Source organism: Diuraphis noxia, unplaced genomic scaffold (genome assembly GCF_037042655.1).
Source record: "Diuraphis noxia isolate RWA-SAM2 unplaced genomic scaffold, SU_Dnox_SAM2 contig0004, whole genome shotgun sequence".
Classification (NCBI taxonomy): domain Eukaryota; kingdom Metazoa; phylum Arthropoda; class Insecta; order Hemiptera; family Aphididae; genus Diuraphis; species Diuraphis noxia.
In genome coordinates, this window is record NW_028301714.1 from 3,323,125 (window position 1) to 3,345,426 (window position 22,302).

At 29.0% G+C, this 22,302-nt stretch overlaps 1 protein-coding gene across 2 annotated transcripts in view; it reads right to left on the bottom strand.

The window, feature by feature from the left end:
* Positions 1 to 19,019, bottom strand: part of LOC149055500 (protein outspread-like) — a 93,042-nt gene extending 74,023 nt beyond the window's left edge. For both annotated transcript variants that reach the window (XM_089225290.1, XM_089225289.1), the window contains exon 1: positions 18,553 to 19,019. In XM_089225290.1, the coding sequence (XP_089081416.1) occupies positions 18,553 to 18,684 (132 nt within the window). In that variant the 5' untranslated portion in view covers positions 18,685 to 19,019. The remainder of the gene's footprint in view (positions 1 to 18,552) is intronic.
* Positions 19,020 to 22,302: the final 3,283 nt, after the last annotated feature.

The window sequence follows — 22,302 nt, forward strand, 5'->3', positions numbered from 1 at the left end:
GTAGGTATATTACGAAAAATTATAATTCACAGATTAGTACCTATCTACATTAGTACATTATAGTAAGTAAATCCGAAAATGAAACCACGGCAAATTTAGCAGTTATTCTTAAAAATCAACAGTCGAAAATGGTCTAAGGTGTCATATTATAGCTGTCATAATCTAAAATGTAGGTTCCAAATATGCGAGTACACCATATTAGCGTTATATTATAATAAGTTCTTTCTTGTGATGTTTATTTTCAACCGAAATCATTTAGTATAGTGTGTTATGTCGCAAAAAAGGTATTGAGAAAATCATGGTTACTTGTATATTATAAATTATAATATAATAATATTCATACGCGCGCGCATGTGTTGACATTCATTTCTCGTTCGTTTTGTACAAGCCCGTTGCTGTCCGAACATTATTTATTGAACAATATAGAGAAAAAAATAATAACACCATATACCTTATATATTATATATTATTATTATATACAACACGTCCAGAACTACTCGTATTGCAACACATTTGGATTTGGCTCTCCGTATTGTATGATATATATTATACATCATATTATATGCACAATTTTATATATTTACTCACTGTTGGTTGGTGCTGTGAGATATATTTTATGTATCGTAATATATTTGATCAATATAATTGATTGATAATAAAATAAAAACGCTTGGTTTCAAAGGTCTATATAATATGAGTAGACATCAATGAACAATGGAAACAGTTTCAGACTACGTAATATAGTATATTATGTATAAGTATATACTATACTTACAGTTACAATTATACCTATACGTATGCACTATGTCTAAATAGTAAGCCAATATTGACAATATGGATTTCAATGACATTATACATATTATTATGTTATGAACGGTGAGCACTGCAAGTTCATCGACCTACATGGCTACACAGTCCTTGAGTGATATACCAACTTTTATCGAGGTATAAATTCTTAAGTAAATCTTATCATAAAAACACGTACATACTAACCTTTCATAATCAAAATTATTCATTATATCTCTCGTGACCAATATAGGTAATCTTTATCAGTTTCAAAAGCTTTTGATTTTTAGCAAATTGTATAACTCTTTTTTTTATTAATACGATTAAAGTTGACTTAGTACTCAATACACCGTAATATACTTCTATTGATAAAAAAAAAATACTAATAACTTTTTTTACGAAAATAATCCGTACTTCTATTTATCGTCCAAATATAATCATTTAAGTGTTAATAAATTATTTTCGATACAAAAATGTAGTTAACGTATGTGTGTTGCATACCGTCATAACTCGCGTAAATTGAATACTTACCAGTCAAACGCATACAAATCACACGGAGAAATATAATAATTTGTGTGCACATATTAATAACAATATAATATAAGGTAAAGTGAGAACCGAGAGAATACTATGCCCACGTAAAATATGTTCTTCTTCAGACTACAAGACTGGGCTGGCGGTCGGGTCTCTTTTTGGAAGAGACCATTAAACACGGCGGTTACAGTACGGCGTGTGCGGCCCATAGATTCCGCACTATTATATAATATATATATATATATATATTTATACCTAGTTGTGGCAGCGGGCAAACGATGAGATTTTAAACGCAATTATTTCAAGCACTTTCTTAAATCCCCCGAGCCTACTCACTATATATATATTTAAAACATACACTTCGCCCACAACCATCAAGGAGGGGAGGTAGGTATATTATATAGCCGATAAGTGTTGTTATTTTTAATATCATTATTCCTATTTCCCTAATCCTCCTCTTTCTTATTCTTCACACGATCGCAATCACGCAATCAAGACTAATTGATGTGCCCAATTAAGGTAAATCATTCGATAACAACAAGTTTTTTTTTTGTAAGGAGAACCCGCGGCAACATAGGCCATTGGGTGTGGGGTGGTACGGTAGGGGTTATTTTTGTATGTTTGTTTGTAGGATTTTAAGTGGGTAGAGTTGTAACACGTGTTTGTGTATATGTGTTAAGGATATGTTGCTAAAAATCCCGGGTGGTCACCCATCCGGGAACTAGCAACTGCGGCCGGTACGTACGCTCAGTGCGTTTTCGCAGATTGAGCGTACGACCGCGCCTCACCAAGCCACACAACAAGTTTAAATTATTATAAATGCATAAAATATTTTATCATAACTATATTATTAATAAAATATTATTTTATATTTGTATAACTGCAGGTAACAATATTTTACGATACGTACTTTGCCTACTTCCGATTTATAACGTGTATAATATTAATAACATCGTTTGCGACAACTCGTATAGGTTATATTATGAACCATTAAATAGGAAAATTAAATTCACCTGGTGTGACAACGGTGGTTCTCACACATCGTGTTAAAATGTCTAGCGACCTTGACCTACAGCAACGCGCGTCAGTCAAACGAGGTGTGAAGTATGTTTAACTCACGTCATTCTGAGTTCCTTTATATAGCGACGGCGAATGTACTAAGATTGAGGATTACGCATGCAACTACAGGCAATATCACTACTGTCTACTTATATTATTCTTATGGCGGACTGTCGAGTATTTTGTGGATATTCATAATATTATCATCCTAAAAGACAAGTAAGACTCGTAAAAAACACATTATAGTGTGACACCACGACATATTGTACCATGAATTCAGATTACGATTTTATTAGACAAACTAATTGGTCGTCGTTATATAGTAGGTATATCATAATATAAAATAGCTACGGTAGATACCTCAGATACCTGTATAAAATATAAATATATAATGTTATTGTTCAATCACGGATATGCATTTTTTAAACCCAATAGGTAATTAGTAATTAAAATAATATTGTTAAAAGTGGTAAATATCAAGTGTTCTAGTTCTAATGTTCATATAATTACCAATTACGATAATAAATATTAATAAAATATAAAATTATTATTACATAAATTATATTATATTTTTAATACATATTCGATAAACTGCAACCCAACGTTTTTAGTTTAAATATAAAAAGCACAATGAATAAAACAAATGGACGAATATAATAATACGTCTAATCATAATTCACACTACTTCCACTATAAATTATATCTTTTATAATGTACCTTGTCAAACAATATCCGTTAAAATATACAATATAATATTATAATAAAATAACGAAATTTCTGGAGAACATAATTTATTATAATGTAGTTTACTTTAAATTATTTTTATAATTTAAGCTTTGGAAGTCATGATAAGTGTTAGCTGAGCCAACTCACGTCAACATTATACAGTCATTTTTCCAATTATATTTACATGATGTTTTAATTTATGATGTGTATTAAATTTAACAGTTGTGTAATTTTATAGAAAGTAGTTAAGTACTAACCACTAGGTACTATATTGGACAATTTAGAACAGTTCCAAACCTAGCAGTGAAATATCTGGTATTATATCAAAAAAAGACAATTTAAAAAATAACACGAATTATTTTTTGTGGTTTAAAATAAAGATTACTTATTTGTTGGTCGGAAAAATAACGAAATAACAATCGTCACAGCGGTGATTTTCATTTCTATAAAATAAATTATGTTATTATAAAATTGAGGACAAAAACTAATTTAATAAATGCATCTAAGTATAACAATAGGTAGGTAATTTAAATTGTATCTAGATCAACACAATTAATAGTAACAAGGTGTATATACTATTAGTAGTATTTTACAAAATTTTGAAATTAAAAACAACCCAATTTTGATTGCGCATCATAATTATTTAAAAATATATTTACGACTCTCATTTACCGAATATTATGCGTACATGAAAATTGTTTAAAAAATTTTTAACAGACGCACATTAAATACATAAAGTTTCATTGTTTAAAATGACCATACAATTTTTAACCATTCAAATCAATAACATGATGATAAATCAATAAAAAAAACAGTTTAATAGTACCTATATAATTATGATATCACAGTTTTTATCCATTGAAAATATTTAAATGGCTAGATCACAACTTATAATATATTATACTAAAATAGTTCAAATCTTTACAATTTAATTTTAAATGAACATATATTGAAGTATAATGCATAGTAAAGTATGTTCATAATATATACCTACATTATAATATTGACTTTTAATTATGGTATATTAATACCTATGGGTTACGCCAGCATAAAAAAAAACAAACATTTAAGTATAGTATTATATATTTACTGATCTTGATTATATAAGACAGTGTACCATACTTAAAATTATATTATGTGATAACACGCTTTTCATCTCTATAATCATTAAATCCGATAAAAACGATAAGATTATTACTACGTACGAGTATATAAGGTGTAACAGGACTATTTAACAAATTTCCATTAAAAATATTACTATATTTGTCAAATAGTACTGTTACACCCTGTATATAGTCGTGGTCGTTTGTACCTTTATACAATATTATATTACTGTGGGGTTGAGGGACTCGCACTAAAATATACGTTTTACGAGTTTCATCTAACGTAATTTTCTCGTATTATAACATAGAGATATCTTCAACCCAACTACCTCCGATCGTATAACGATTATTATTATTATTCGATTTTACTTCAAGAAACACACACAAACACTTACAAAACGTGTTCTTAATATTATCTCCTCACCGCTCACGCCTATCATTAACGCACTTGCATATGTGTCTATTGTACACGGACAGGATAAGCCGCAAGTCCGAATACTACTTGTACACTATTATTATTATTCAAATGAAACATCAATATATATGACGCGATTTTGAGAAAAATGGAGTGTAATATCTGATGATGCCGTACATGTATATATTTATATTTCAATCGTTCCGTCGACCGACCAACGAGGAACCGTTATGTTTTACACAAATAAAAGAGCACCGGCTATGAGGATGGTGACGGAAAAAAAATATGAAAATGATGAAGTGTTCGGGGTGGGACATAAGAAATATCTAACATTAAAAAAAAATAACATAAACATAATAAATATTGGGATATATCCGTTCTCCGCACACTTCCGAACGCATATACATTAATTATTATTACCGGCTATTCTATACTGTTTTAAAATTCAAATACCTAATAACAATATAGCACATAAGTAGACACTATAGCAGGATCACGAATCACCACAATGAGGGGAGACTATCGAACCTGGAGCTTAGGAGCTATTATATGATAATATATAATATAATATAATATTATATACATTCCACCGCGCGCGTCGTAGTGATTATAATAACTGACCCACGTAAAGAAAACAGCTGCTCGAAGTTTTATTTTATGTATATATATTATTGTTATCATTATACCTAGATAGGCGAATAGCTAACGGCGGCACAAATTTTGCTTTTTATATTATATTTATATATACCAATTTATTCTCAGCCGACAATCTATTCAAACGATATACATTTATGTGCGTTTATTTAACGCTCGACAATATACGTATGTTTGTGTTTGTGTGTGTAATGGCATTCTAAGCATTTCGATGATGATAATTACATGGTTTGCATATAATATTTCAAACTCGTCGTCGGCGGCGTCAATGTGGTGTGTGGTGCACTGTGCATGCAACACACCATCAAATCAGCTCTGCGGCGCGACGGGTTTAATTGGAATTTTATTTTTTCTACCTTTGTGGCTCCTCCTGAAACCGCTCTACTGGCGTCAAAAACAATAATTATATATATATATGTGTATAAATATATACCTAGGTATGTATGTGTACATATCATTACATACACGTGCGGTAACTTATAGTGGGGTGAAGACGCCAAAGAAATAAAGAGAAAAATGCATCGTTCGCGTTCTCCGATATGTATAGTAATCTAATACTGAATACTATATAAACACCTAATATAAGACTGAATTTTAAAAATTCTTAGAGTATGAACGTTATAGGTATAATTATTGTAATGACTTATAAGAATTTATAAACATATTATATACGAATCTACTCGTCTTATTTCTACAATTATTTTACTCTAAATATTTTTTTAGTAGAAAAAAACTTACAATCGATTTTTATTTTACACAATAAGCATAACATTTTATATTGGTTATTAAACAATAATTTGACAGACAAATGAATTGCAGATGTTCGTTTAAAATTATATTTACTTTTTTTTTTTTACAAGCATACAATTTATACTATGCTATACTATAATTTAATACATTATATGAATATTGGCTAAACGAATCAAATATGGTATGGTTAACATTATTTTGATGAAAGGAGCCACTCATCGACGACAATTCATATATCATATATCTGCAATTTGATATATTGAATAGACATTTATAAACACGTTAATATGTATTATCTTACAGAATATTTAATAATAATAAAATAAATTCCAGAGCGTTGTTGATTGAGATATAACTATCAAGTAAAATGTAGACGTTTATACTTTTTATATCATCGTTTTTTAACATACTCAGACAATAAAATATTCGGATGTGACACGAACAGAATTTTTTTATACAATTAAATTATTTGAAAATATTTGTTACGTTTCTATTTGCATAACTATATATTATTCACAGATATACGTAATACAGAATGTTTATATTTCGACTGTTTTAATGTTTACCAAAGCATTGAAAATTTGAAACAAAAGAGTATACAAAAAAATTAAAACAAGTTAAACTAGAGTCACAAATTATATTTTGTAAAATATATTGAGATAAAAGTTTATTGTGGATTTTCGAATTCGGATCATTGTGTAGTTTTATAATAATATGTAGTTGTGTTTCTCGTAATGATATTATGCGCCCATTATTATAATATATAAGTATAAAATAACATTATTCACGTGAGCGCGATCGTCCGTATTACATTTAGTTGCGAAATAGGAGGGGGGCTACAATCATCAATATGAGTAATATATAGATATTATACTGCAGAATTCGCCGCCCAGCTTGAACCATACTTGCAATTCACTTGCAAAAGAACAATGCAAGTCGATCGAAAAAAAAAGGAAAAGAATGGCAAAGAAAAAATAATAGAATAACGACAACACAACAGACCCAATAATTACGACGGGCACATGTAAAGTACAGTTAAACGGGTGTGACTCGTTTGTGGTCACATGTGGGTCGGTGTTTATATATTATATATATATGTGACGAGCGGCGCAACGGTATACGCGCGATCCCGCGCGATTTTCTTGTTTTCCCATTCAGTTTCTATATTATACTCCTCCACGCGTCCGTCTGTCGCACAATCGCCACGCCGCCACATCTTATCGCGAGCGTACGTTCCGAATACCTACAGCGGCGGAAGCAGTGGTGGCGGCGGATATTGCGTGTTTTTCCACATGATGTCCGTCCGACGACAACGATCGTGCGCCGAGGTGGTCCTATTACAGTGGTTTATTACTATAAACTATGTACTCTAAGACTATCGTTGACTCGAGGGAGGAGCTGTAATAGTGTATTATATAATATGGTGTAAACAAATATTACTGTATTAGATACGCGATGTTTAACCTATGCCCGACGTATTATACTCAACTATGCAGTCTAATTTCAAGTTGGATACCTAAAACAATATGTATGAGTACATAAAAATAATAATATCTAAATAAATCATAACCAGCAAAAAGCGGGTACCAATTAAAGATGCATGTGTTAAATTAAAAACAATAACGCGTGAGAAGTTATTGATTTATTTTTGCTGATAATATAGCATAATGTTGGTCATGGCTAGCTTTATCAATAGACCCATCATTAATCGAAATAGCGGGTGAGAGATGAAGTAATAATAGTGCTCACGGTCAATACTTTTAGATCTTTTTCGACATAAAAATGTTAACAGTTATATAAATCTCGTAGTTAAAAACTCGTCAAAACTAAACACATCTACTTGACCCGGCTATTTCCACATCGTTAAACTACATACCTACATCAGGAGGTGTAAACTATGCTAATGTGCAGTACCTATATAGTGGTATATTTGAATAAACCTAATTATACAAAAAAAGAAACTGGATAGATTAATATTGGAATACGAAAAACAAAATACTAAGTATAAATCATAACTTTTCCAACGATCGTGTGAGTGTGTGAAAACAGCCCAAATTGATGATGGTATATTATGAGTCATATAATATTACCAACAAACAAAGATGGAGCCTGGTTGATTTTGCAAGAGTATGTGACTCACGTCAACCCCTAAAAGAAAGGGGTGTCAACGACCGATGTCCCTACGACGTTACGTAATCTTGTCCGTTCATTAGCATAATAAGTTATTGATTTTTGTGTTTTGACATTTTAAAAATTCTGTATCGGTGTTCCAATAACACAACTAGCTGTATATTTAATTTATATTAAAACCTTCGAACGATTCACATTCCAGAACTCAGCTGTTAAGGAATTCGATTATTATTCAAAAATTTTATAACAAACCAATAAAGTCTAAAATGTCGATAACAAAAATACAGCAGTTAATGCACAATAATTAATGATAATATATAATATATAATATATGTATTATATAATATTAGTTGCACCACCTAATGTCACTAGGTGCAAAAATTTGTTTTTTTATATTTGTAAAAAAATTATGTCATATTTTTGCTAATTATAATATTAATATAATATATTTACATGTATTTTAGCAACCATCATTTGAATAAAAAAAAAATATTCACATATTCCTTTTTCGTGACCTGGAAACTAAATTCAGGTGTGAGCCACCCCATTCTAAGCAGCATATATAGGTAATAATTGAAGAAACTAGCAATAAACATCCCTTCAAGTCTTAAAAAATGTATTGATACTTTTTGGTATTAAAAAGGGCCCAGCAGTTTTTGAGTCTATTATAGTAATATAGACAGAGTAGACGGACAGAACAATATCCATTTTTAGATACATTTAGATTTAGAGTTCTCCTCTTCACCAGGAACTGGTTCCTGGTTTTTTAACTGAGGGTAAAAAGGCAAACATTCATATAATATAAGTACACAAGAAGAGAAATATATTATATAAACATAAAGCTAAACGAATATAATAAACTAACTAACCTGCATGTATATTCAAAAAGTATCTAGATTTATAATAAAGCACTAGGATTATTATCTGTAGCTGAATCGAAATATTATATTTATGTTTAAATACTAATAAAGTAATAAATATTTGAATACTTGTCTATAATGGTGTTAAGATGAATCTACACATCAGATTAACCAAACCATGATTCTATCATGCTATTCCTATCACTATAACGATAGTTGAAAAAAAATGTTTATTAAAATTATTGTTTAAATGATTATAACTAGGATTATAACTAAACAATTTTTTTTTAAGCTTAACCTTAACTATAAATATGAAGCTAAATATACAAGTAATTCAGAACTCATAACTATTAATAGCATTATATTATATAATAAGGTTTAAACAGTTTTTTCTATATTAGTAATTAGTTGTATTGAATAATAAAAAATTATTGAAATATTTCAAGTAAATATATATATTTAGATGTATTGAGTGATTATTATTAATTAACACTAATTAATCTCGTGCATTTTTCTCATGTTGTTTGTATTCATTAGCTAAATGTTTATAACTCATAATACTTATAACTAGAGATGTTACCAACTATTCGATTTTCGAACCGAACCGAACTCTGGGTGTTCGGTTCGGTTCGAAAACTGAACTGGAAATTCTAAATAATCGAACCGAACCAAATATCTAATAGTTCCGTTTAATAATCGAACCAGAGAAATAAAAATAAAAGTCAATGGAGTAACGGCTAAAATTATAAATTATTATTAAATAATTAATAATTAATAGATTATTAATATTAGTTGTTTAATGTTTACAAAAACAAGATAGTACGTGTATGTTTACAAAAAACAAACTATGTTGGTTCAACTGGTCTCAATTTTAAAGAGTTCAATGTATTACCAGTTGACTTTGTTTTCAAAAAAATGGCTATTATGTGGGTGGTTAAACACTTAGATCAATGGGTAGAGAAAAATGAAATTAGTAACAAAAGAGCTTTTCGATCTTTTCATGCTAAAACATCACTTTGTAAAAAATCAGTTGGTCAAAAATTTGTTGATTATCTTGGTCCTATATATTACAATTCTATGCCTTTCTCTATAAAGAAGAATGTTAATATTAATTACAAATATTATAACGCTAAAAAATTAATTAATTATTGGCTACTTGTATCTTTAAATGTAACTTAGGTTAACCTTATTGTATTGTATTTTATTTATTTCTTTTTGTATTGTATAATTACGCAATAATAGTGTTTTAGTTTTTAAGCATAATATGTATCAATTTATAACTCTCTATCTTCGCCACAAGCCTAGCTTACAGAAGATAGATAATTCAAATGTACAATTAATGTAAAACTGTATATTATTTGAATTAATAAAAAAAAAAAAAAAAAAAATGTTTGCTTGTTTTAAATATTGATGTTTTTCGCTTTTTCTTATTCTTATCAGTTATCATCATATTAATAATTAAAAATTAAAAATCTCATGCATAATAATTATTAACTATTAAAGTATTTAAAGTATTTAAGTAAATAGTTGTAAAATCTTTATTCAATAATTCTGAGGTATGGTGGCTAAATGATAAATAAATAAATATTAAATAAAATAATATCCAATTTAACTTTTAATGTTCGGTTCGAGTTTGATAAAATATTTGATGAGTTCGGTTCGGTTCGGGTTCGATTAAAAGTGTGTAAGTTCGGATCTGTTCGAGTTCATTAATTTAAAGAAAAATTCGGTTCGGGTTCGGTTCGACCTTAAATATTATGGTTCGTAACATCTCAACTTATAACTTATTTAAGTATTTAAATACATTTATAATATATTTATAAATTAAGCAGAGGAGCATAGGGGTATCCCGTAAAATGTTGGTCCAATACATACCTCATTTAAACTGTATCACCCTATTACGTATATTATATAGGAGTGTACTCGTATATTACGTGGTTTGGTAAGTACTTCAATAGTTTTACTATAGCTATATTAATTTGTTCTATTAAAGTGAAAGTGAAATGCATGAATTTAATAAGATGTACCGTCAGTGAAGTTTGAAGGTATATAATTGCCTTGCTTTTTAAGCTTTAAAAATACAAATCAATATAATTCCTTTTCCTAATTTATATATAGTTATAGAGTATTCGATATTAGTTTTAACTATCTTTAAAGTATATATATTCCAATATCTTTTATCTGTTGCTGCAATAATACCATATCGATGAATCTAAATTTGCCGAAGTGGTGAAAAGTGTTGCAACCTAATGCTATTAGTTCGAAATTACAAGAACACGATTTAAATGAATTTTATTATAGTCTATAATATACTGAAACGAAGGAAACACCATCTAATTATTTAGAATTATGAATTACAAATTAACGACACATGCATGGTGAACCAGGTCACGTGTATGACCCTACAAGACCTAGTGACCGCACTACACGGCTTATGTTGATTTCATAAACGAAATTCTACACTTTAAAAACGAAAAAAAAATTAAAATATATCAAACAATTTTTTGAGTTATTGAAATATATTCTTAACCGTGTCACGAGTTTAATTAATAAACAGCTAGTACGTTTCGCAACTCTAAACACATCTGAATAATAGGCCTCTTGCTCAGTCGCTCAGCATGCACAATAACCATATTTTATCCTCCCACTTCTTCACACGTCACCTGTGAAAAATAAACTGTGCAAAATAAATAGCTAAAAAAATATTCTTATAAAATAACAGAGTAAGTTTTATACACAGACACACAGTCTTGTATAGTAGTCTTGTATATATATGATACACAATATATTGTTATTTTTTACGAAGCACTAAATATCAGTTATAAAATGCAGTGTGAAACGTTGAAAATACAATATAGATATTCATCTATATATAAGTGTAGTGTCAAAACGCATTACGATTAGCAATTTTGGAGTTACATTTCACAATATTTAATGTGAATTAAAAACAAAAAAACATAAAACATTTAAACATAGATAATGGAGAAATTATAGCTAGTGACATAGCTCACTGAACTTTTTTATTTAAATTCCAAATGAAAATAAATAACAATAAAAAATACCTCATTTATTGTTATATTATCACGAGAAATATTGCCTTATATTCCAAAATTTAATATTCCTAAGTGTGTAATCATTTATGTTTAAAAGTATTTTTAAACGGTAAATATAGATCACAAAGTACTTACCATAAGTATTAACTTAGTAACTTAGTTTTTGTTTTTTCTTAAAGCTTAATATATGACAAAAAGTACCAAAATTATTTATATGGTTATAAGTATAACTTATTTACTGTTATTAATTTTAATTATTTTTAGATTCTGAGCGGAGCGGGGAATGTATTGATTTTACTATGATGTGTGTTTTTTATTTTTTTGTGTGTCTATCATTACGTTTTGGGGCAGTAAAAGTGCTTCGATTTTCGACTTCAGTACTTCGTTTCATTAAAAAGTGAATCTAGTTGGTACTTTGAAGGTCAAAAAAAAAAATTCTCAATATTTTTCTAAATAATCGGGATAAACAAACTTTCACCAAATGTCTATATAAGTATATATTCTATCCACCAGGCAATTTTCAAAAAAATTCAATTTAAGTTGAACTATTTATAGGCATATGCAATTTTCGATCATAATTAGCTTTTTTTAAATTAATATCGATCAAAAATTATTTGTAGATTAGAAAAGTTTGAAAATTTAATACAAGGCTCCTAAAATAATATTACAATAGCAGTTGAAAAATAAAATAAATTCATAGTCAAAATTTTGTTTATAAGCATTCAAAGTTCGAATTTTGACAAAATACGTAAAAATCACAAAAATTCGCAAATTATTTTAAGCAAGAAATTCATAAAAAATGTTCTTTTTAAATTTAAGATTCAAAAATTTAGTACAAGATTCCTTACAAGTTTGACAATCTTTATCACAAAAAAAAATGTCCACCAGAAATTCAAATTCAATTTTTATGAGCATTTGAAATTTAAATTTTTACAACATTGAATTTTCACTAGATTTCTCATTTAGCGATTTCCTTATTTTGGTGTAACTCTAAAACAAATGACCATAGCTACTTGACATTTTCACTGAATGTTTATATAGGCATTTTCTATATTTAATAAAATTTTCAAAATATTTTGATTTGTTTTAAGCTGTTTACTGACATTTTAATTTTTCAACTTTTTTAGATTTTTTTCTATAAAATTTATTTATTTGGTAGAAAAGCTTGAAAAATATTAAAAATGCATACCTATGCACGATTTTTTTATAAGCATTTAAAGTTAAAATTTTGACTAAATGCGTAAAAAATTACGACAATGTTAAAATTATCTTAGATAGAAACGCACAAAAGTTTTTCTTTTTAAATCTTAGATTTGAAAATTTAATACGAGGCTCCTAATATATTTTTACAATAGTAGTTGAAAAATAAAAGAAATATATAGGTAGTCAATTTTTTTTTTTATAAGCATTCAAAGTTTGAATTTTGACAACATATGTAAAAATCCTGAAAATTCGCAAATTATTTTAAGCTAGAAATTCATAAAAAATTGTTAATAATCTATAATATATCCTAGACAGATAAACCGTCTCCGCTAAGAATCGTTTTTCGTATACAATGATATAATATCATTGGATTCAAATTTAATTCCATCCATTACAGTAACCAACTTGTAACCTACTGTACAGCAGAGCGGCATCCACGAATTACCCACCTTTTTTCATTATGTATTCTTCACAATGTATATTGAGACAATGAAAGTACAAGAATGTAATAATTGTAATCACCTCTGTTGGGAAGAATAAAAATAAAATAAGACACTATTACTGAAGTTTGCATTACTAAATTACTACATTACATTACTATTTTTCAGGGACATTCTGGTATACATCACAAAACTGATTTAAGATACCGGTACGCGTTACGATGACAACAGCCTGTTGCTGGTCTGTTCTGTTGAATGACGACAATGCAACAGACAGACGGACGGACAGATCTACGAGTCCTGACCCGTTATGGGTTTCCTATTCAACGTCTGGTTTGATTTCTCTTTACTAAATTTGTACCTAGTTCTTCCCTCGTTGTTGTTGAGCATTTTTTTAACGATATTTTCTAAACAAGAGTTTGATCTAAACTATTTTATTTTTAGAGGATTAGTAGACAATATATACATGAATACGGAAAATCAAATTTAAAACAATAGTAGTAGAGGTGTAGAATAGTAGACGGTGGCCAGTCCCAATTTGAATAAATTTATTCGCAAGGATTATATAAATGTTTTCAAACGGATACAAATATTGATTTATTGCACATTATATAATACCGAAAGAAGGTAAAAGCTCCAATATAATTATTAATTACCCAGTCTTTTACATTGAAACGTCGGAAGTTTTATAACGAAATAATATGTAGAATGCGTTGAAATAGCTCTTCATATTGACATGAAATATCAGATTACTATGTATGATCACAAAATAATATTAAGATAATATTAAAAATAAAAATAAAATTAAGATAATATTAAAAAATAAAAATAAAATTAAGATAATAAATTCTCGAAGAACAAAGCGGAATACAATACGTAATGAAAATTGAAAGATACCATCATAATATAACAATTCATCTTTTAGTTTTGTTACGGATTACTTTAGTAAAATTCAAACTGAATTTAATATTAAAATGTAATTTTCTCTAACAAATGTAAATATTGGTAGATGGTAAATGCCTATATGTACACTAAAAGTCTTTATATTATATTTATAAGAATTTATATTATACAAGAATATAATATTTATATAGATACAATATATTATAAATTACACCGAATTCTTCAAATATAGGTAAATTTGATAATATTCTTCTCTTCATAAGGCATCAAACTAAATAATAGAACATTTTTAACTTCATATCTATTAACTACACTTCATAAATCTACAAATTTTTTTTTTTTACATACAAGGTCTCACGTAATACAAAGGTCAATAGCCGTAATCTACACTTTTATTTTTTGAAGTAAGTCTAGTATTTTCTAAAGTTTAAATTCACAATGTCACAATTCACCAAATTATTCTAATTTCATGGTTTGACATTTTGACTAACAAATCACCAATTTTTACAGTTGAGTCATTTAAATATTTATTATCATCAAAGTTCTATTTTGACGGCCACCAAACACAGTAAATAAAATAATTATTGTGATGTAGGTATATAGACGACTATATTTTATTAAGATTCAAAAGCTTATAGAATTAATAATATTATACTACCAAAACTTAATTGCAAATAATTTAAAAATCTAGCTATAAGTACCTTATTTACAATAAAATATGTACCTAGTAATTAACTAAAAAATTTTTTTAGAACTTTGAACAATTTTTAAATTATATGTATTGAGGTAACTTTTTATATGAATTCAAATTATTATACCTCAAGATTTAAATAAAAATTTTTATTTTTTAAAATTGACAGTTGCGTGATTTTATATTTATTTTACCTCATATTTGACTAATAAACGGTTTAAAAAATAAATATAGTTTAATTTGTCCTGCATCTTTTCATCGTAAGAAACTAATAAGCCTCGATGATATTCTCATGAAATATTTAACTATCAATATTACCATGTAATAAACATGTAATGTACCGAGGCCATTATGATTGTATGCCAGTGTAAAAACTAAAAATATTAACTCTAGATTCAATTAATCGTGCATCAATTTAAAGCATCGAATTATTATATCTTAATATAGATAATTTTAAATGATTAATCAATATTAAATTAAGATATATTCTTATAGCGATAAACAATTTTTTTTTAAACACCATATTTTTACCTCTGATATAATAAAAGATATCATTGATAGAAAAATGTATTTCCATTTAACAAATAACAATAATACCTATGCCATTCATAACTTTAATATTTTGCACGAAAATCTATATCATTGCAATAGACGAGTGGAAAGTAAAATCGTATTATTTCCGTAGAATCTGGGTTGCATAAAACCGAAATCGCCTTCATCAGTATAATAATAACACGTAATAACAGTTATTATTGTTTCAACAATTTCGTTTTTTCTTCTACCTTTTCATTTAGTTTGATTTAAATTACATAAATCCGTGCATTTCAATTTTCACGTAAGGTAAAGAATAAAAAATAGTTACCCAATACAACCACCGACAACGAAGAAGAAAAAACGGTTAGTCCTACCCGTTCAACATGAATGCTTTCTCAATTCTAATTATTTACACATTACAATCTTAATTAAAATATTAGTTTCGGACTAAATAAGCTGAACTCGAATCCGTATATATTTAAATATATTAAAGGTACTACCGGGTTATCTCGACAACCAAAATATTTCCAAGTCTCACTATTATAATCATCCAGATTATCTCGCGTCTACCGTATTGCATAAAAAATAAATAATAATGTATAAGACAAGTATAAAATAAATATAATAAATATATACTAATAATAAATATTAAAGTTTTAAATGAATTTAAATTCACGTGTATACAGAGTTATAACTATATCAATTATAAGCTATACATATAGCAGGATATGGTTTTTTAAAAATGATAAAAAACTTCTAAGTCGTAGTATATTTTTTAGACAGGTAGAAAAAAGTACAATTGCAAAATGCTTAATTCTATTTTAAACATGTACACGATAAGTTAATTAATTCAAGTACCTACTAATAGTATAACACATAGGCACCAGAAATGATTTGTTTCGCATGCCAATTTTAAACTAAAACGAAATTTCAGAAAAGGTATTATTTCTAGACTTTCTAGTTGTAATCCGACGCGATTAATTATTGTTTAATGTTCAAGCGAAACCGAAAAAATGACATCGTAGTTATAAGTTACGAATGTGGAAAACAATAGACTTTCTCTTTCATTTCAATATTAATTAATGAAATCATAATCACAGTCGTTATTGAATTTCAAATTGGTGAAATCGATAAAGAAACCCTTCTCAGATTTTTTAACAAATGAGACGTTTCAGGTTACGTCAGTTGTAGCATTTTATAAACTTAAACGGGATTCACCAATTGGTTCTCATATAAAATCCATTTATAATCGAGTAAACTGTCGACTAATACAAAAAGTTACAAGTTTACAGCATAAGATTAAATACTACTAGCTGTCGGAAAACACACTATCATTATAGGTATAGTGTTGATGATGGTCGGTTTAGGCTAATGATATCTGGACAATTTTGATTGGCCCGACAGAATATAGCGCCAGTGGTATGTATACAAGGTTCTGTGGATCTAAACACAGTTTTAAAGTACACATAGAGGAAGCCAACGTTGAAAAAACCGGTTTCTTCATATTCTGCAAAACATGAATACAGTATACCTACTCTCTTATCTCGAAGTCCAGTATTTATAATCGTATGAATTGAGAAGATATTAGTCAGGCGTAAAAAAAAATTGCCATGTTTTTCACCAAGAAATATGCGAACACGTCTAGCCGGTGGCCTAATAACTTGCGGATCTACCCGTTATACCAATACCAAACTCCAACGATAAATGGTAAACAATTCGTCCATTAGTTAGTAATATATCAGTGAAATAAATTTCATAACTCAACTAATATCGTTCAACTTATTCGTTTACATTACGAAATTACACTTATATATTTAATGATTGCATATACACTAAGAACATGTCTTGACGGATTAGAAAAATATACGGTGAAAACAACTCGTGAACACGTCCTATTACGCGATGGTTGAACTTGAATTATTCACATATACAGGTATTGCCATAACTAAAATTAAATTGTATTATTTATAATAGGTATTCAGGTAGTGAATAATATACAACATAAATACTTAACGAATATACAACAAAATGAGACATACATATATTTGACTGCAATACCGATATACATATTATGTTGTATATTATATAGGTAGGAACTTATACATTTGTACACTCTTAATCTTAAAGATATTTTTTAAGTTTTATCCAAAAAAATTAAATTTAACAGCTTAACTTATCTAACTAATTTTTATCATACTGCAAAACGTTCCATATATAAAAAATATTACGTACTTACTACTTGTAAACTTAAAAATGATCAACATTAATAAAAAAAAAGCAAATAGTGAATATATATACGTTAGTTCCACGAATATATTTTCTAAAGAAACCTCACAACGACGTACGATCGAACTTGTGTGCCTACCTACCTATATACAACCACGTACTATGTTATTACACATTTGCACCATAAGGTATCTACATAAACTTGCGTAAGTCTAATACGTATAATTTATATTATTAAAAGATAAATTTCATATAAAGTATAAATGATGGTTCGTGTTGGACCGCAACTAACATCATCGTCATAATAATATGTGCGACGATAAACCAAGGTATATAGAATTAAAATGTGTAAATACGTGCAAATATACGACTAACGATCGGATACAAAAAAGATAGCGATGAGAGATTCGCTACGGAATATGGAGTAAGAATATTGTACCTATAATGCTATAATAAAATCATAATATCGATCTCTGATCACTCACCCGATTGCTCTCCAAAGCTTCGGCGCTGTGTTCCTCCTTCTGCCTGAAGCAGTTGGTACATTTCGACTTGTTGAATATGTTGGGCGAGAACTTCTTACATTCACCGTTCCGTGTCATGGGCCCTACGGTCATCGTTTATTACGTACACTTTGACCCAACGACAACTACGAAAACCGACGAAAATCCCGCGAACTTGGTCACCACTGGACTTTGCGAAGCCATTCGAAACGAATTACGAATCTCAATATCGGAAAATTCTTTCCCGAATATAACGAACACGCGCGCACTGTATAGTATTACGAACGACGACACACACTAAACGGTTTCAATTAAATCATTGCTATACAACTACACTACACTGTAACACTGATCGAAAGCGCGCACCAACTACGAATGTTATTTCGGTGAAAAAATACGCTTACAATAAACACAACAACCGCGCACGCCGAAGGTTGGTCGATAGCTGCTGCTGTCGCCCGCTGTTGCTGATACCGCGAGGAACGTGCGTGGCCTAGTACCTCGGTCACAATGGAGGGGAGACCAAGTCGGTAACCAGACGTGCTTGCTGTTTATTCCATGAGCAGTGCCATCTATCGGTGCCATTCCAATTCGAGAAACGCTGTTCACAGGAAAGCTCAATTAGAATTATCCATTTAGGTACTTCTAAAAATTAATAATGTTGAGATTGTTAGCCTGAAGAGTGAAGAATAATTCAAAAAAATTGTAAGCCGTAGGTATGCAGTTATTTAATATAATAATAAATTTAAATGGATAATGGAAGCAATGCCTTTATTCACAACACAACATGAATTTATAATAAGATTTGTGGAGAATTCGCTTTACCATAAAAATATTTGTACTTATGATCTATAGTGATCTATAGCAGTATTTTCCATTACAATTTTTAAATTTTTTTTGTTTAGGTTAAGAGTCTTAATTTTTATTGCAAAGATTGAAAATTGAAAACAAAATTTCACGTAAGTAATTCTGTAACCAAAAAATCTAAATAATATATAAACAAAGTTTTTTCATACTTATTTTAAGTTTAAATTTGGATGAAATTATACATTAAAACCAAGAATAAAGTGTTTGTTTTAATTTAAAAATATTATTTGTAGGTAAATTAAAGGCATAAATTCACTTTAGCTACCCAGCATATTTTTTGAATTTTTTTTTCGAAATATACGCATTTCTGGGAGTTAAGAACGATGGTGCAAAAAAAAAACTGCGGGGACGCCATTATTTTGGAAGTTATAGCCATCCAAAGTTTGCGATTTTACGTTAATACGCATGCGCACAACACTGCTTTATAATGAGCCGTGGAGCGTAGGGCGTATGCCGATACACGCGTAATCACTGCAACTTTTAATTGACATAACTTTTGAGCGAATGACCACGCTAACGGCCATCGAGTCTGGCGACGGGAGGTCCCTTGAGTTTGACGACCGGAGCCACCATATTTATGTTACCTACTTTAACTAACAAGGTTAAAATTACTTGTTAGGTCATCCGTCTGCCCGCAGAGCAGGTATGCTCTCCCCCTCCCCCCACGACCCCGAAGGTTAGGTTAGGATTTAACTTTGGATGGCTAAAACTTCCAAAATAATGGCGTCCGCGCAGTTTTTTTTTGCACCATCGTTTTAACTCCCAGAAATGCGTATATTTCGAAAAAAAATTCAAAAAATGTGCTGGGTAGGTAAAGTGAATTTGTTCCAAATTAAATATTAAATATACACACAGACACAATGTCATTTTCAAATTTAATTTTTTCAACAAAAATATTTCTAATCTACTGTAGTCTGTAATACTAATGCGGTAATGCCTAATAATAAAATAAATTAATTTAAAAGAACGCTATACTCACATGTATTGTCTCTTATCTCCATCTTACAAATTTACAACATAGGCACTACATAGCAAAAATTGTTTTGCGCTGGACACTTTAAGTACCCCAGGAGTATTACTCCTTTTGCATTTATAATAAAATTCAAAATTCCGCATCACATAGTCAAGAATTTTAATTTTGTTGTAGCATGTTTCAAATAACATAATAATAAATTCAATTGAAGTTATCAGTTTAAGATCATCTTTAGTTTTTTCATTTAATTATTAAATTATTAGTTCGTGTTATCAAAAAAATAAAAACGCTACCACGTAGATAAAATTCTTCCCTATGCATTGTGAAATTTTAGTAATTTTTTTTTATTAACATAGAAGGAAAAATAGTTTTCCTGCGAAAAACAATTGTTTGCTTTGCTAAACACATTTTTTAAGACAGAGATTAACACAATATGTCAGGGATGGCAAATCCATGGGATGCGTGCCAGAGGTAATATGCAAAAAATAAAAATATTTTTATTACATATTATATATTTTGGCTATGTTATAATGTATAATATTTTTCATTACACGCTTGAAAAAAAAAAGTAGAAAAAAGTCATTTTTGGCACATAGCGTTCAAATTATTTTTTATCCCTGCAATATGCAAATATAACGTCCTCTTAAATTAATTCATTTTACTATTGATCATTAGTAGGTATTCTCGTGCAAAATAGTTTATTCCGTATTGTTCATTATTTTGTAAGACAGAGACAACACATACGGGTGTAGTATCCTCTTAATCACTATATTATAAAATAATAAATCATACCTATTTACATGGACGTATTTAAGCCTTAAGGGGGACATGGGGTCCTTGCCTTACCCCATTCATCGTATTATATACTTTTTTATTATTGAGAATATTAACTAAACATAAACCAGTACATTAACTTCCATCCACTGCATTGGAAACAATATTTTTACTACTCTTGAATTATTATCCAAATATTTAAAGGCTTTTAATGCTATTTGCAAATATTCCTGTAACAAAATGCACATCTGAAAGGTAATTTTCTTCACTTAAGAGAATAAAAAGCTACTTAAGATCAATTATGGAAGAAAATCGATTGAATGGATTAGCATTGTTCAATGTACACCTTGAAATAATTATATAAAACCTGAAGAAGTAATTAATATATAATATGCAAATAAACACCCCAGACGCCTTCAGTTATTATAACTACAAAAAATATATTTAAAAATATGTCTCATTATACATTGTTCTAATAAAATGTTATCTTTTTATCAAAAACTTATATTTCGATTTATTTGGCCATGAATGATGAAAACGTTTTGAGAGGGAAAATATGATACCATAAGACATTTCTAATTACGCCCCTGCCTACTTAGTACTTAGTAAATAGTAATTTTGTAGACTAACCGCTAACAGACCGTTTTACTCAAAATCGTTTTTCGTATACAATGATATTATATCATTGAATTTAATTTTAACACATCCATTACAGTGACTATCTATAAGCGCGTTTTCGCGGAGATACCGAGAGCAAACAGTTTGCTCAACTTTGCCGATTGTTTACTGATATGGCATATCAAATTTGTTCATCGCCAAAACGCGATTTGGTCTAAAAGTGATAAGTTCATTATAAGCATTATAATAAGCATTATCAAAGGTACCAGAAACACTAAACAACTTGAAATAGTCGTTTAGTGATAGCACCAAACATTTTAGTAAACAGTAAATAGTTTTGACATTTTGACATTTTGACATTTTGACACTTGGAGTGTGTGCGTTTGTAGAAAGTTTTTGCGACATTTTGGACTGTTGGAATAGCTAGATCTTTATGTAGAGTGTCGTTAGATACATAGTAGGGAGCTTTAGTTATTTGACGGAGACATTTAGATTGGAAG